Genomic DNA, 17,504 nt, shown 5'->3' on the forward strand with positions numbered 1-17,504 from the left:
TGATTACCAGGTACTGTAGACTATATTCAGAGGAAGGAACTGGGAAAACCACCTCAGAGTATTTCTTGGCTAAGAAAACCTTATCAAATTAATGAGGCCACTATAAGTTGATAAGCAATTTGAATGCTACCTACTACTTATGCATACTTGCATGCCCCCCACAGGCTTTTACTATTTTCTTTGTCAAGCCTCAGTTGTCCTTATAGTTAGAATGAGTTCAATTCCCTTTTGTATAGTTTTCTGTAGGTAAAGGTAAAGGTTTCCCCTGACCTTAAGTCCAGTCGTGAACGACTCTGGGGGTTGATGCTCATCTCCATTTCTAAGCCGAAGAGCCGGCATTGTCCATAGACATCTCCAGGTCATGTGGCCGGCATGACTGCATGGAGCGCCATTTCTGTAGGAGGGAACCTTAATTAGACCCTGTACCTTTAAGCACCGCCCTCCCACAAGAAGTGGAGATTGCAACCATCCTGAGCAACTCCTTTGCAGCCAGTTAGTCAGTCTAAACGTGCCCAAGAGCCTTGCGACTGCAATATCTTTCACATCTAAGGTTAAGGAGACTCAGCTTAAGAAGTCTAAGGTTTAGGAAACTGTCAAACTTTAAGAAGTGAAACATTGAAGAAATAAGTTCAAGACTTGGGGAAACAAGTTTCAAGTATCAAGGAACCAAGTCTGCAGTATAAGGAAGAAAAGAGACTTAACAGGAGGTGTTAACGGAAGACAATGCCAGAAAAGGACATAGAAAAGAGGTTAGAAAGAAGATCTCTTCAGAAGTAGTCAAGAGAAACCAGTTAAGTTCTGAGTTTTCATCTGTTCTTTCAAGTAATTGTGTGTTAAGCAGCCCCTGGGAGGAGTTAGGGTACTGATCTTCAATACAATTAAATTACTTTTTGTTTACTGTTAAACCTTTTGTTCTGAGTTTCCAACTCTGTTCTTCCTGAAGATAAGGCAACTGAGAATTAGCTCCAGGGACAGAACACACCCCAACATTCTTTTTTGACATAAACTCAATTCTACCATCTACTTTCTAAACACAGATGATTCAGGTTGCAATCCTGTATGCACCTATCATAGAGTAAATCCCATTAAATTCATTAAAGCTTACTTCTGAGTAGACATGTACATTTCAAAAAACAGAGGATCATTTGTAGTTGGAAGATATAGTCATTCCATTGTGATCTATAGAGTTTTTAATTGGAATGTCAACTTTTCATTTGGTTTTGTTCCGGCAGTAATTCTAATCTGTGTTTAAACAGAAGTCTATGAAATTAAGTTCCTGTTAAGTGCAGTGTCAAAATTATCTTGATATAGTATTTACATTTGGTACTACCCAAGTAGAGAAAAGGACAGGTGCTTCTGCAGTCAGTTCCTCTGTGAGATACATCCCACGGCTTCACACAGTGAGTTCTGGAACATGTCCTCACATGTAGATTTGTCTGAATTCTTCCTGGTGTGGAAAATGTTTATTTGCAATGCACAGTAGGATTTTAGTCTTTGAAAAAAAGGAAGGGATGTATGTTTTCCCGTTCACTCACTCTATTCACATTGCAAACCGTGAGATTGATCTTGCACAATAACGTCTGCATTTGTGTTAATGTACATTATGCTGAAATAGTGTATGATAAATGTACTTTGAATAGTAATAGACTGAGAGTAATCATGGGTTGTGTTCAATGGTAACTTTGCCTAAGTGGCCACTGGTTCCATTTCCACCTGCAAAGACAGAGTTTGGAAAGGCTACTTCCAATTTCAGTCCCTTTCTACCCTGCCATATAATCCAGATTATCAAATCAGATAATCCACATTATATACTTTGAATCTGATTATATGAGTCTACTCTGCCACACGGTTCACAGAACATTCCTTATCCTCAACCCCCAGTTACCATATTGCTCTCCAGGTCTCTGTCAAAACCTGCTCCTAAACTTTGTCAGAGTCTCCACAACAGAATGTGACTGTGGGAAACAAAGGATTGGTTAGAAATTGTGTGTCTCAATTTGCATGAGCAAAAACATTTCTGCTAAGGCAAGGACCTCACTAAATAAAATTGTGTGCACTTTCTAACAACAAACTGATGCCTACTTTAGGATCATTAAGTTCTGTTTACAGCAAGACCTTTTCTATTGAAACTGTCTCTGTCCTATCATTGCCATCATTACCAATCCTTCTCCTGTTGTCAGACTGCATTCATTCCAGAGCAGATTCACCCAAGGACTTTGGAATCACTTAAGATGCACCAGGGGCCCCTGGTGGCACAGTGCGTTAAAGCACTGAGCTGTTGAACTTGCAGATCAAAAGGTGCCAGGTTCAAATCCTGGGAGCGGAATGAGCGCCCGCTGTTTGCCCCAGCTCCTGCCAACCTAGCAGTTTGAAAACATGCAAATGTGAGTAGATCAATAGGTACTGCTCCGGCGGGAAGGTAACGGCACTCCATGCAGTCATGCTGACCCCATGACCTTAGAGGTGTCTACGGACAACGTCGATTCTTCGGCTTAGAAATGGAGGTGAGCACCAACCCCCAGAGTCAGTCACGACTGGACTTATCGTCAGGGGAAAATCTTTACCTTTTAAAAGATGCACCTATACTGTAAGTAATATGCTGTCTGATAACACTGAGAATGCAATTATTCACTGTATGGAATCCTGGGATTTGTAGTTTGGAGAAGCACCAGCCTTCTTTGGCAGAAAAGGCTAAAGAGCTTGTAGAACTACAGTTCCCAGGATTCCATAGCATTGAGCCAGGGCAATTAAAGTGGTGTCATGTTGCATTCGTTCTACAGTATAGCTTCACTTAAGAAAGCTGAAAGAGAGGCTCCTTGAGGGTTACCTATTTCTCTAGTTTTCTTTTCAATTGCTGAAAAATTTGGTGTCCTCACACTTTTCAAAGTGCACTTTTTGCCCCTGTGCATTACATTTGCCAGCAAATACGTTTTTTGGTCTCAGGGTTTTGAAAATTGAGGTGTGTATTACATTTGATGGTGCACTAGATTTGAGTAAATACGGGTATTTTTTTAAATGCTATCATCTGGACTTTAGAAAGAGGAAGATAACAAATCTTATCATTGCCATGTAGAAACAAAGACAACTGTAAGAAGAAAAGAAAGAAATAGCCACATTATTCTAAAATATCATTGGAAAGGGAACTTATAGAACCTTAGAAATTGAGAGAAAGAAACTGGTAGTATAAGCTTTTGTAAACCAAGGGCATTTCTACCTGTACTCACTGAACAGTCACTCCTGGCTGGCTTCACAATGTTCGGCAACTGTTTATTGCATGGCAAAAGTGTTTAGCCCCATATGAAGAAAAGAGGGGGATGCTCTGGAGTTTGGCCAAAGCTCCCCCAAAACCTCATGCCAGAGTGGACAGCAAGATTGGGTCATATTCCACTGTCCACACAGGCCACTGCCGCCATCCCCACCATCAGTGCAGTGAAGAAGGGAAAGATTCGGCCCATGCCGTTGCTGTTTCTGCGACTAGAAAGTCACAGTGTCCCATTCCTGCTTTCATGAGACTCCTAGCAATGGCAGAAGTCCCATAGAAGCAAGAATATAAAAAGTACATACACAACTGCCTCACAGGTACTACAGAAATGAAGCCACTTGCCCTAACAACTATTCAAGACATGTTGGTGTATTTGTCAAGAACATAACACTTTGCGGTGTTAAAATGAATTCTGGCGTATTGAGCTGGATAAAGAATAAAGAAGTTATTTGACAATATTTACAACACTCTTTGGAAATACTGCTAAGTTAGGATGTCAATGATGTTTTTTAGCACAAGCAAGTCAGGAAAAAGCTGGTAGGAACCAGTAGATACAGAGGATAAGAATTTCAAATTGAATAGGAGAAACCTCTGACTCATTGTCAGAGGAATACCAACAATTGGTCATTTTATTTACCTCCAAAGGCCTCGGAAGCATGTTATTTTGTTAATTGCTGCCAAGACAGCTTGGACTCATGGAGACTCAATGAATGATAAGTCACCAAAATACCTTGCATGTAATAGCCCTGATAAGATCTTACAGACCCAGGATCATGGGTAGAAATTTTTGATTTAGTTTATCCACCACCAATGTGATGTAATTCCATTCTGGCAAGCATTATCATCATTTTTAATGAATCATGTATTTTCCTGATATGGTCAAAGCATGATACCCTGAGTTTATTTTGGCACCTAAGGAGATTTCAGGTTTTATTTGCTTGAGGAATCATTTAATTATCTTTTTGGCATTCCATGGTATCTATAGACCTTTCCTCTAGGACCATATTTTAAGTGAATTGATTTTCTTCCTATCAATTTTCTTCAGGAAATCAGGAATGCTGTGGCCTGGATGATCCTGACTTTGATATTCAATGATATATATTTATAATCAAGTTGCCTAATTCTTTCATAGTTGCATGCCCAAGTTCTAGTCTACTTTCCTCTCTACAGTCCCCATGTGATTAATAAAGGAGCCAAGGAGGAGGGGAAAGAAACAAAAGTTATAGAAGACATTCTAAGGTGTGTGTTGAGGTTTCTCAGAACTAAGGTTATAAATGCAACATGTGTGGAATATGTCACTTTGCAACAGAGGAAAATGTGGAATAGGGGTCTGAAGCTAATCGGCAGATATATTCTACAAATCCTTAATGACTGTTGCTATAGAAGTCACAAACCAAAATCAGAGCATAAGAAGTTGAGAAAATAATCCTTCAAACCATTGTTTCATTGGCTTCAGTTAGCCATGAAAATGATGTTTCCAATAACAAACATGTACCATACAGCATTTGGTAGACCTCCTTTTTCACAGAAACAGCTTTTTTTTTATCTTGGCGGCTTTTTAAATTTTAGTAGCTATAGGATTAGAAGAGGACAACTTCAGGTACTTCTGTCTGTCAAAATAATCAGCTTTAAGAGGTCATCAAAGGGCATGTAGATCCAGGTTTGGGAAGAAGTCAACCCATAACTTTGCCAGGCTTAACCACAGCTTTCGCTCACACTAGCTTGCAGCTTCTGTCAGACAAATTGGGCCATTCCAGACAGGCCGTATATCCCCGGATCTGATCCCGGGTTTTCTGTTTATCACAAATTATCTGGCAACGGGGACTCATGTAATCCAGTTTGATGCAGAAAACCTGGGACCAGATCCTGGGATATACGGTCTGTCTGGAAGGGCCCACTGATCCCCCTTGTTCTCTCCTCTTTGTACCCAGAGTCTGTCTGAAACAGTTGAAAGATTACTTCCTGAGACAGAGAAAAGCCATCATGTTTGTGTGTAGATTAGAAGTCTAGATTGAACATAAACTTCAAAAATATGGGCAGGGTAGAGTTAGTAACTCTGTGCATCAGAGCATCTGCAAAACAAAATGATGTGTCTACAGAAGTATGATATGCAAATCAGGAAGAAAAATGTTATTACAATATCTCTTCCTTTGTGAACTGAGTAGACATCAGGAACAGAGAGACATCTTGAATTACAGAAAATGAGACCTTCTAGTCCATAGGTAGCAAACACAGTGAGGTTCAAATTCCTAACAAAATAGGACAGTGTTTAGGAAAAGGCAGACAAATAACCATTGTTCGAGGTTGTGACAGATAGCATGCAGATTCTGACAGGTAGCAGAAGACATTGGGTGATCTCATGAACCTGAATGGGAGACAAGAACAGAATGTAGAAGGAACAAACTAGAATCATGGAATCAGAATTGCCAAGTTAGAAGTGACCTCCAAGGCTGCCTTTGTTATGTACACATAAGGGAATAACTTGGTGGAGATGAATACTTAAGAACAGTCTGCACAAACTATCTATCCTGAGACTAGAGTGTAGCAAGAAAAAATGTGCCTGAAGGTTGTCATCACTGAACTAGACACATTTGAAGTTTGACAGTGATTGGAAGACCTTCACATCTGAAAGACTATGAACAAGTTTCGTGAAGCAACAAGCCAAAAACCTAGGATCCATTTGTGCTTTCAGGAGAAAAAGCTAAACAAATCATGGGACTATGGTCCATAGTTTGTTTATCGTATCAACTACCAAAGCCTAAAAGGAAATTGATTTTTCAAAATCTGGTTTTCTGGAAAGGAACACATCAGAGACATTAAACTGACAGATTTAAGATGCTCCATGATGTATTTAACTATTTCCACTACAAATAGGAACAATCAGGCTATGTGCATGAGCATGTGTTTCAAACAAACAAGGAAAAGGACTCAGCTTATAATGTCACATGGACATCCCATATGTGTAATCATCCAGTTGAAGTTTCTTCCTCTTTCTAAAACAGTAGTGCCTATAATCGACTCTTTCATTTCCCATGTATAGACCCACATGTTCATATTGGCAGGGGAACAGGAAACAGTTTTATTGAACCCTGGGGAATACAGATGAGCACTGTACCTGCATTCCACTAAACTGAACTCTCTAGATTTCTCATTCTTTTAACGTTCTTTTCTCATATGTTTTACGCTAAGCAAATTAGAATCTTGAGTTCAAATGTGGACAATAGTTAGAAGTATCAATCTGTTTATTGTCCTATTTGTAAAACTGTCTTCTTGACACTAAACATATTCAGTGAGTTGATGTGTCAGATTATTTTCTTTGGGAAGTAACAAGCGCAGCTTTGATGACTGAGGAAGAAAAAGACACACACCTAAATGGAAATAATGTAACAAGAAACCGACTACCATCTATTTTCCTCTTGTTTGCTATGATGCTTACAGTTTGTGAAAAAGAGTTTTCCCCATAAGACCAATGTGTCACTGGTTAATCTGTTGCTGGATTTCGCTATTTGTGCTTCTGCAGCAAATTATACGCCAAGTCTGAATTTTGTGCAACTGTAAAATTGCAAATCAAGCCCCAGAGTTTTGGTCTATCTTTATTCATCATATTTTACTTCTTCAGTCAACATTATTACTGGTTAATAGGTGCACCTGTAAATCAAGCTGCATTGTATACTTGATATGTTATGTTAAATGAATCTTTTCTAGGACAGCAAGTCTATTTTTTTCTAATGAAGAAGAATACCTCATCTTTTCCAATTTTCCTATCAAACACATCCATATCATCTTGAGGCAGCATCACATCCAGCTGCATCTATGCTCTGCTTCAATTACATGAAATTACCCAACCTACTCTGGGGTCCTTTAGGTTTTCTTTTGCTACATGAGGCACCCGCATGGCACATCTCTTGTGAAGTGCATGATTATAAACTATTCAACACAAGCCTGTTTTAAGTAAACAGTAAATTAAATGTTGCCATGGCTCGTTCAGGCTTGCTTGGATGAAAAGAACATCTAGAAAAGGTTCCATGAAAAATGAAGCTTTAAGAAAAATAGCGCCACACAAAGAGTAATGGCATTCCCTTTCTTTTGAGTCCTTGACCCAGTTTATATTTTGGGCTTTATTTCATTTTCATCTGTTTGGGGCACTAAATGACATTTTAAAGAAGTTACCCGGGGGAGGGGATGGGGGGGGGGAGAATTATCTCAGATTTAAAATAAATATCTCTAGTAAAGTAAAATGCTTAAACTAGGTACCAAAAATACAAAAAAAGAGTAGTAGTTTTGAAGTTCTAAATGACAAATTGAATGTCAAGCTGAACAAAAATAGCACTGCATTTTGTTTTTTGTTCTTTTGAGCATTGACATGTTTGAGACTGGTAGGGAAAATTGCTTTATATTGTCAACTCCGTATTAACAGAACCTGGAAGTTACTTTGGTTCCCAAAATTCATTTGCTAGTCAAAACTACAGTAGGTCTGCTGAATAGATATACTAATTATTGACTTATCCAATATCCAGTGATTCAATGTCTAGGTGAATCAATGGTCTATTTGGAATGAGCAATTAAATACAGACCTATGACTACATTTTCTAGAAACCTCAGCCTTAATGGCAATGTTTGGGTCAAAAAATAATTTCCCTTAGCTATATAAGTATATAAAATTTATATAGCTTCTTACCTAATAAGAACAATTTGCACATGAGATCATAACTCTGCATTTTATATGGTTTTAATCTGTTAAATGATTGATATGTGTTTTAATTGCTTATATGTTTAGATTGTTTATATTTTGATGAGATGTATTTTATTGTTTACCTGTGCATCATTGAATTTGTAAGCCGCCTTTAGTCCCCTTCAGGGTTGAAAAAGGTGGGGTAATAATAATAATAATAATAATAATAATAATAATAATAATAATAATAATAATACAGCATATCTTTCTTGTTTGCTGTGTCAGACAATGTCGTTGTGATAATAATACAGCAAACTATATTAAAATAGATTCTATTTTTGTGCAATACATAGCTTTTAAATGTATAAAATACAAAATCACTGCATTTCTTTGCATTTAATCAATGTAGTCCGTATTGACATATCTGCAGAGAAGATTATGAAACAGAATATTCCAAAAGACACTCCACCATATTTCATAGACAGGATAGGAACATCTGTCAGACCCATTGACAGAATTTGTGAGTTTCACTATTTCCTGTTAGATTCCAGTGCCATTGAGGGAACTGTTGATGCCAAAGCCATACACAGCGTGTGGTAAGATGACCTAAGGTATTCTAACCTTTCATATGACACATTTGCTCCATTTAAGAAGGTGATGTGCTCTTCCATCTTTTTCTTTCCATGATTTTACTAAAGACACACAAGAAAACTTACTTCTGCGTTTCTCCAGAGGGCAGGCCCAATGAGTGAAAATTGTAGAGAAGCTTATATGACCTAAAAACAATTAGAAACTTCACAATGAGAACCTCTTGACACAGGGATATACTGTTTCAGGAGATTATGGACTCTCCTTCATTAGAGATACTTGAGAAAAGATTGCTATAGTTACCTCTTGCATTGCAGATTCCACCATCAAACAAGAAATTGACTTTGATTAAAAAAAATCCTGGACTCATCTAACTACAGTTCTGTGGGAATCAATATTGTTAGGAAACTGTGAAAAATAGTGCTCATAGATAACCATTTGAGGGTTGTTTGAATCTCTCATTATGAAATTTGATTTTAATAATGTTTTATTTACTTTCCCATACTATTCTTAAATAAAAAAAAACTTTCAAATAGATGTTCATAGATCACCTAAGTTTTCAGAATGGAAAGATAAGGTAATAATGAAATCAATACATGGATGTTATCAAATAAGTCCTAATTTCATTTGCACAGAATAGGAGTTGTCTCGTTTAAAAAATTCTACCAACTGCTAGGGATAGTCCCCCCTTCTCTCAAATCACTATTTTGATTATTCACTAATTAAGTCATATAAAATGGCAAGCAATCCAGGAAACCTGGAGCCAGCTGCTTACCAACCGTTATGGAAGTCGATCACTTTACATATGGTTTAATTTATGTACCATCATGATATTAATCAAAGACAAGGAATTTATTGCTAATATTTGCAAGTCAAACCTGTCTGACAGGATTTTCTCATTTTCCATTTCCATATTTCTAGTTCCAGTTTTATCTTCTCTAGAATCCATCAAATCTGTACACAGACTTCACAGGTTTTTGCCTTCTTAATGGTTTGCCAGTGACTGACTGATATGGTAATCAGCTAAAGTGCTTACTTTAAGTGAACACAATTGATTCAAGAATTGAAAAAAAAAAAGGTCATTCCCTGGAATTTTGCTGAAAAGTAGCTTTGGGAGTACAAAATGTCCATTCATTGAAAAATATCCATAAATGCTTGATTTGCCAGCACTATGACATCAGCATTTGGCTTCCTCAAATGCTAATAGACGAACGAAGGCAATAAGACAGCTCATTCTGCTTGCTGTAGAATCAGAAAATATGGTGGGAAAGGAGAACTAATGTCACAGTGAGGATTATACATTGCTGAAAGGCTCTGACTTGAAGCCTTTTCTCACATTCAGAGTTGCCATCTTAAATACAGAACAGGGTTGCTGTTGTCTTAATATTTAATTGATTTTTCAACAGGAAAGGCTTATCATAAAGTTTCATTGCCCTAACTATGGTCTCGCTCCTTCCCAACCCTCTCTCCAAAGATGATGCAGCTTCAACAACATAGTGGAAAGCCGATGAGGTTAATCAGAGCCTTGAAAATAACTAGTTATAACTAACTTATTGTTATTGTTTTGCAATATCTTCTTAGAGATTCAGTTTACTCATTAAAATATCCAATTAATGCTGGAGTATAAATATGATATAATGAGCTGTGTCATTTTACAACATAAGAATTTTATTAGGGGAAGCACCACTACTTCTGTTAGATTCAGGCCCGATCTACGCTTTGAAACTGCATTATATGGTCAGTGTAGTCTCATATAATGAAGTTCAGGGCATTATATGGCAGTGTAGATGGAGCCTCAGTCAAACAAGAATGCTTGCTACTGTAGGAGAGGAAGTGATCATATGCATCAAGTGATTCTCCTGTTAGGCATGCTAATCTGATTGCTTTCCTTGGGAAGGCAGGAGGGAGGTTTATAAATCTGCTTTAATTCTAAAGCAAAATTACCTATCTGTTCCTTTTGCCTCTTCATACTTGATACCTCTCAAACAATGTGTTTTCCCTTGAAGTTCACAATAATTTCTGAGTATTTCAAAGCTTCTGCAACAGTTTCTGCATGCTCAAGCTGTCATGAATGCCCATTTCAATGACCTATCACCAATGAATTTATTTATTTAAAACATTTATATTCCACCCTTCTCACCCCGAAGGGGACTCAGGGCGGAGCATAACATATATATGGCAAGCACTCCATGCCGGGACATAAAATAATTATAAATATACACAAACAGGAGGAAATAGTGAGCTTACAAGAGTGTTCAACCCTGAAAAGGCAGAAGGTAAAGCCGTAAATCAAAGTATCTCTATGCACAAACATTAAAATCAGTTATATCTACTATAAAATCAGGAATTTAAACCAACTCATGTGTCTTGTTTTCCAATTTTACATATATATTTTCTAAGTATACATCTACAACAGTGGTTATCAACCTGTGGGTCCCCAGGTGGTTTGGCCTACAACCTTCAGAAATCCCAACCAGTTTACCAGCTGTTAGGATTTCTGGGAGTTGAAGGCCAAAACATCTGGGGACCCACGGGTTAAGAACCACTGATCTACAAGATCTCCAACAGAATTTTCCAATGACACATTTGTATCCAATGAATCAATATTTAACACCTAATCTAGGATGAACAGTCCCAAATAGTTTAGCAGCAGTATGAATAATTTCATTCAATAAATGACAAATCATTAATTTTGAGTATCCTAATCTCATTCTAGCCAGAGCTGCTTTTATTTGCGTTAACAGGAGCGCAACAGTGCCCCAAACTGAGTGATGGCAGTGGGGGGCATGTTGGGTAACACCTCCAGTGCCCTTGGAAGAAAGGAAAGGAAGAAGTAGCAACAGGAGGTTGCATTTGTCTTAAATTAAGTGCTTTCATGAATGAGTAGGTTACATTCTCTGTGTGCAAAAACAAGTCTTCCAATTAGATTTTGCAGGTCCTCCTTTGTAAAGGGTACGGTAATTTGCGACCTATCTTATCAAATAATCAAGGGCGAATAATTTTTCAAAGAGTTCTTGTAGTTTCTTTGTTTTGTTTCCAATGTATAATTGTCAACATGAATGCAATTATCACCAAAACAAACATAGATAGTTATCATGTAGGTGTAGGCAATTGCAAAGCAGCAATATTTGTTATACCTGTGAAAGCAAACAAGATCTAAGGCAGCTTGAAAAATTCTGGGATGATGGAGAGAGAGGACTATGACTGATTAAGAGAATTAATTTGTTGCAACATTTTGTGTTAATAGACACCAATCTGTGTTGCATATATTTATACCTGGATAGTTTAATCACTCATATTTGGAATCTATCTGAAATAGAGAAACCATCTTTGATGGTTGCCTTACTGATGCTGTTATTCCAGACAGACACAGTGTCAGAGCTTTCCATAAAACCTAATGAATTTCTAGATTTGTCAACTGTTTCAACAAAAATGCACTTTGCTAATCTCACAGAAACATTCTGAGCTCAATTTCAAATATCAATAGCCTTTAGTATTGTAAATGAATATGGCAGTTGGGTAAATGGTGCTGTAGTCCTTGATAAAAGTAGGAAGTAATTTTTAACATGTGTCTTATGTTAAATGCCTCTCCATCATTGATACTTATATAAATATATGGATAATATTTTTTTGTCTTGCAGAGTTTTAAGCTGAATGTAGATAGCCACTGTGCTTTGAAGGAAGCTGTTGTGGAAGAAGGACGCCAACTTCTTGATCTTATAGTATCTCACAAATCAGGTAAATCCTTCTGAAATATTGCAAGTCTTTATGTCTCCAGACTATTAAAGAATAAAGAAGCATTGCTGTAAATTACTGCATATATTCACGTCCTTATGTATTATTAATATTTACATTATCAGTTTGACCTTCAAGATTTATAAATGTTTCATATACTGCATACAATACTCTGATACTTATAAAATGAAATACTGCCAGCAAATAGTCTGTTCATTTTATTTTGGTCTTGCTGCTCAGCTGAGTTTCAATTGAAATTACATCACTGAAAACTTCATGCTGACATGTTCTTTGATGTAGGTGCTATGGAAATAACATTAAGATGATAAATTAGGATTTCATATCTGTACACATATATATTTTTACATAGCGAGCATGAGTAATTGCACTGGTTAAAGGCTCTTTTGCCATTTAAGCTAATTCTTACTGCAATTTTAAAGTATTTATTAGGAAAGATTTTAAAATTAGGAATAGTTATTTCCTTTAGTTATGCTTGTCCTTTTCAGTATAAGCCTTAAGTCAGGATGAATAATAACTTTTGTCATATTGTTAGAATGTGGCGTGACTAGTTTAATAATATGGTTTTAATCAGAACATTCTCTATTACTAGAAATTGCTGGCGTTATTTTGGCTTGCTTGGAAAGCTTTTTTTTTCCTTTTTAAAAATCTGGGTTGCATTTTAAGATGTTGTCTTCTAGGTTTTGATGTGATTATTATTCAGCTCCTTGCATCTGTTACTTCTGTCCCTGCACATCTTCTCTTGAACCTAAACCAGATACATGCACCCTACAAACATTGATGCTATAGTAAATCATATGGCTAATTTGCATAATGCCCTAGAGGTTGTGGAATGGTAGCAAGCTTTCAAGAACTGATGAGTAATATGTCATTGCATATTTATATAAAATGGGGATTTTTTTTAAAAAAAGGAAAATGACTTCAACAATAAAAATATGTCCAGAACAATAGACTAAAACCTTAATTTTTGTCCTGGTACTTCTATAGAGTGACAGATTATGTTTAGTTTTTTTCGTTCTGCTGTCTGCATAGTTTGATCCTGTCCGATTTTTTATAATATCACACTCTTTGAATTCCTGATCAGCTCTATAAAGTGTGCAAAAATAATTAGGAAGGGATTTCCGTTGTTTTTGTAGTGCTAACAGAGGTTGTCCCTCCCTCCTGCTTGAATTCATTGCTGCCCTTTGTATAAATAATGTCATTGAAAGATGAAATCGAATGTATGACAATTTGTTTCTCTCATTTCGGAAAAGGACTGAAGGACATGTTGCAGATGATTGCAAGTCAATGGAAAGAACTACAGAGGCAAATCAAACGACAACACAGCTGGATTCTTAGGGCTCTGGGTATCATCAAAGCTGAGATACTGGCTACTGATGTGTCTGCGGAGCATGAGGAAGGGACTGAGAGCCCCAAGGTAAGTGGCTTGAAGTTTCTCTTATTTCCTCTTATTTCCTCCTCCTTTTGAACTCGGCACCACTGAAGTTTTGCTTCCACCCTAAGGCTTTTCATTTCTACAGGGTAAATTTTTCTAGAAACCAAATAAAATGTCATTCTCTGAAACAATACCAAAACAAAAGCCCTGTCCTGAAACTTTGTAAATTTTCCAAAAGAATTCTTTGGCTCTGAACCCAAGTCTTTATGGAGACTGAAAAAAGGATGGAAAATATTTAGTAAACAAAACATAAAGAATCTTTAACATGAATAATCAGAATGGTTTTAAATTGTTTTGTTGCAACTATAAATCACTATAATCAGTGCAATCACTCAGCTCTGACATCCATTAGCCGCTTGGTTACAGCAAATTAACAAAGAAGAGAGAAAGTGATTCATTATCTCATTCCTGTTAATGACTATCAGATGCATTGCCTAATTAGGGGATGGCCATTGCGGTGCGGAGAAGGTCATATGCTTTGCCACAAATCTTTTTTGCTTGGAGTTTAAGCTTTCCATATAGTGCTGCATGTGTGGAATACATCAAGACTTTACAAATAAAGTATTGATATCCATACCTATTTGGTAGAGACTTTTTTCACAGCACTGAAAGCAGATTCCCCTTTACTGATGAGGAGGGGAAAGGCAAGAAAGAAAGAAAGAAAGAAAGAAAGAAAGAAAGAAAGAAAGAAAGAAAGAAAGAAAGAAAGAAAGAAAGAAAGAGGGAATTGTGAAACTAGGGAGAGGCACACATACTTCAAAATAGGAGGAGATTATTGGTGGTCAAATTAGTTCTTTATTATTTATCAGCTAGAATCCTGTTGGCTCATTACAACTAGGATAGACTAATTCAATTTGTTGATGAAAATCCAACTGCTACACTGGCTCTACTATAGTTAGGATTATATAGTCTGCAAATATGATTGAGGCTATCATGTGCTAAAATGTAATTTGAAAAATCAAATTTTGTGGATCAATGAAAGAGTAAATATGCCATTCATCACTAGTGACATCAGACCATGTATATGTGTGCCTTCAAATCATCTGCTGACATATGGCAACCTCATTAATTTCATGGGATTTTCTTTGGTAAGGAATACTCAGAGGTGGCTTTGCCAGTTCTTCCTCTGAAATATAGTCACGGCACCTGGAATTTGTTGGCTGTCTCCCATCCAGATACTGGTCCCTTTTTGGCAGTATTAATAGGGAGACGTATTTGCCTTTTCCGGTTACAGCCTGAGACATTACTAAATTCAACACCAACAACTGGAAGCAAGATTTATACCAAAGTGTAATTGGGGGATGTGTGTCTGCCTTTCCATTGTTTCCTATAATAGGCCATTCTGGCTACCGCTCTTGTCCAACCAATTGTTCACTGTTGTGGAGTAAATCCTATTTTCTATTTTTAATTTCATTCAAGAGGGGTAACATTATAAAGCAGAAGTCCTGTATATATTCAGTGACACCTAAGGGAGAAATTTATTTATTTATCGTATCAGAAGCAAACTGAGGGTACAGTTGTAATGTACAGTATTTAAAAATCAAAATTAAAAACTTGACGTTATACTAAATGTCCTTTGACTAATAGCTGGCCACTTGGAGTGCCTCTGGTGTTGCTATAAGAAGGTCCTCCATTGTGCATGTGGCAGGACTCAGATTGCATTGTAGTAAATGGTCTGTGGTTTGCATGTCATGGTCTCTACTTTGTGGCCACATTTCTTAAGGTTGGCTCTGCATCTAATGGTGCCAAAGTGCAGTCTGTTCAGTGCCTTCCAAGTCATCCAGTCTTCTGTGTGCCCAGGAGGGAGTCTCTCATTCGGTATCAGCTATGACTGAAGGTTCCGAGTTTCAGCTTGCCACTTTTGGACTTTTGCTTGCTGAGGTGTTCCTGCGAGTATCTCTGTAGAGCTTAGAAAACTATTTCTTGATTCAAGGCATTGGCGTGCTGGTTGATATCCAAACAGTGGATCAGTTGGAGATGTCACTGCCTTGGTCCTTTCATTATTGGCTGCTACTTCCTGAAGGATGTCAGGTGGTGCAATACTGGCAAAACAGAATAATTTCTCCAGTGGTGTTGGGCGTAGACATCCTGTGATAATGTGGTATGTCTCATTAAGAGCCACATCCACTGTTTTAACGTGGTGAGAAGGGAGAAATGCTTAGGAAGATCAGTATTTTCCAGTGTTGATGACTTCATTGTCACTGAACTCTGATGGTGGTTATGGGTGAATGGAAGAGAAGGTGACCAGGGACTCAACTCTTGTGCCAGATGAACTACAGACCTAAAAGTTGGGTTGCTGACCTGAAGGTTGTTGATTGTTGTTTTCAGGCTTGTTTTCGGGCTTGGTTCCCATGTAAGCCGCCCAAGTCCCTTCGGGTTATAAGAACCTGGGTTATAAGAATATAGTTATTATTATTATTATTTGAAACACAACAAGATGAGTCCATAGCAGACACTCTGCTGGCTGTTGAATTGGATCACACGACTGTGTGACGTATTGGCGAATAATGCGAGCAGATCCCAGTAAGGTGGCCTTCTGCAGCTGGCAGATGGTAATTTTGTCAGCGCAGATTGTGTTTAAGTGCAGGCCAAGGTCTTTAGGAACTGCACCCAGTGTGCTGATCACCACTGGGACCACCTTGACTGGCTTGTGCCAGAGTCTTTGCAGCTCGATCTTTAGATCCTCATATCATGTCAGCTTTTCCAGTTGTTTCTCTTCAATCCTGCTGTCCCCTGGGATTGCGATATCGACAATCCATACTTTGTCTTTTAACACAATCGTGTGGTCAGGAGTATTGTGCTCCAAAACCCTGTCTGTCTGAATTCGGAAGTCCCAGAGTAGCTTGACATCTTATTATTATTATTATTATTATTATTATTATTATTATTATTATTATTCTGCATTTCTACTGTTCTGTAATTTTTAAAAATAGTTTTAAAAGCAATTTCATAATTACAGGCATGTTTAATAAAAATATAAATGAAACTATAACCCTAAGCATTACAGCCTCAGGAATAGTGAGGGGAAAAAGAGAGAAGAGATTCCCACCCATTGGTGTTGCTTCATTGCTGGAGCGCCAACACAGAAGCAGAACAGCCCCAATGTACCAGGTAAATGACAGGAATGTGGCACGATCTGTGGCTATTGATGACTTTCCCTTAAATAGTGGGGATGGGTTTATCACAGATATGAGATAGACTGAAAAAAGGATGCACATGGCATTGTTACCAAAGGTTTTGATCCTGCTTCAATACCAGTGTGTCTCTTTCCTGCAAAACAAAGATAACGTCTACTCCTATTCCACTACAAAACCTTTGGTGCCTCAAAATTCTCAGTTCATGGAAGAAGACTTATCATTTGTAGGAAACTTTTACTGGATTCTATCATTTTTTTTTTCTTTTATTAGGCAGCCTTTTCCCTCTTTTCCTTTCCTTCCCCTTTTCACAAAATTCAAATCCACAGTTTTTCTGGGAAACTGAGGAAATTAGTCAAATTGATGTCCATAGGTAATTTTTCTCCATGTTAATGGGCATGAATTTCCCCTCATTTTACAATTGTTGTGTGAAAGCTGTAACTTTTAAATTGATAATATTTCCAATGGTTTCCAAAAGTATGAATCCTCCAATCCTCAGAATGTTGAGAAAACAATCATAACCGAAAAGAGAGACAATAAGAAAAATAACTCTAGATTTTCACATACTCTTACTTCAGAAACCTTTAAAAAGCTGTGAAGTATAACAGAAAATCTAAGGAAACTATCTAGGGGGTATTTTTCTTTCTTTCTTTTCTTTAC

General features: G+C 37.4%; 1 protein-coding gene across 8 annotated transcripts in view; it reads left to right on the forward strand.

Moving 5' to 3' along the window:
- The window catches only part of akap6 (A-kinase anchoring protein 6), a 337,540-nt gene that overhangs the window by 133,639 nt on the left and 186,397 nt on the right, over positions 1-17,504 (forward strand). For all 8 annotated transcript variants that reach the window (XM_062968252.1, XM_062968251.1, XM_062968253.1 and 5 more), the window contains 2 exons: positions 12,164-12,260; positions 13,529-13,692. In XM_062968252.1, the coding sequence (XP_062824322.1) occupies positions 12,164-12,260; positions 13,529-13,692 (261 nt within the window). The remainder of the gene's footprint in view (positions 1-12,163; positions 12,261-13,528; positions 13,693-17,504) is intronic.

The sequence above is a fragment of the Anolis carolinensis genome, chromosome 1, assembly GCF_035594765.1.
Source record: "Anolis carolinensis isolate JA03-04 chromosome 1, rAnoCar3.1.pri, whole genome shotgun sequence".
Classification (NCBI taxonomy): domain Eukaryota; kingdom Metazoa; phylum Chordata; class Lepidosauria; order Squamata; family Dactyloidae; genus Anolis; species Anolis carolinensis.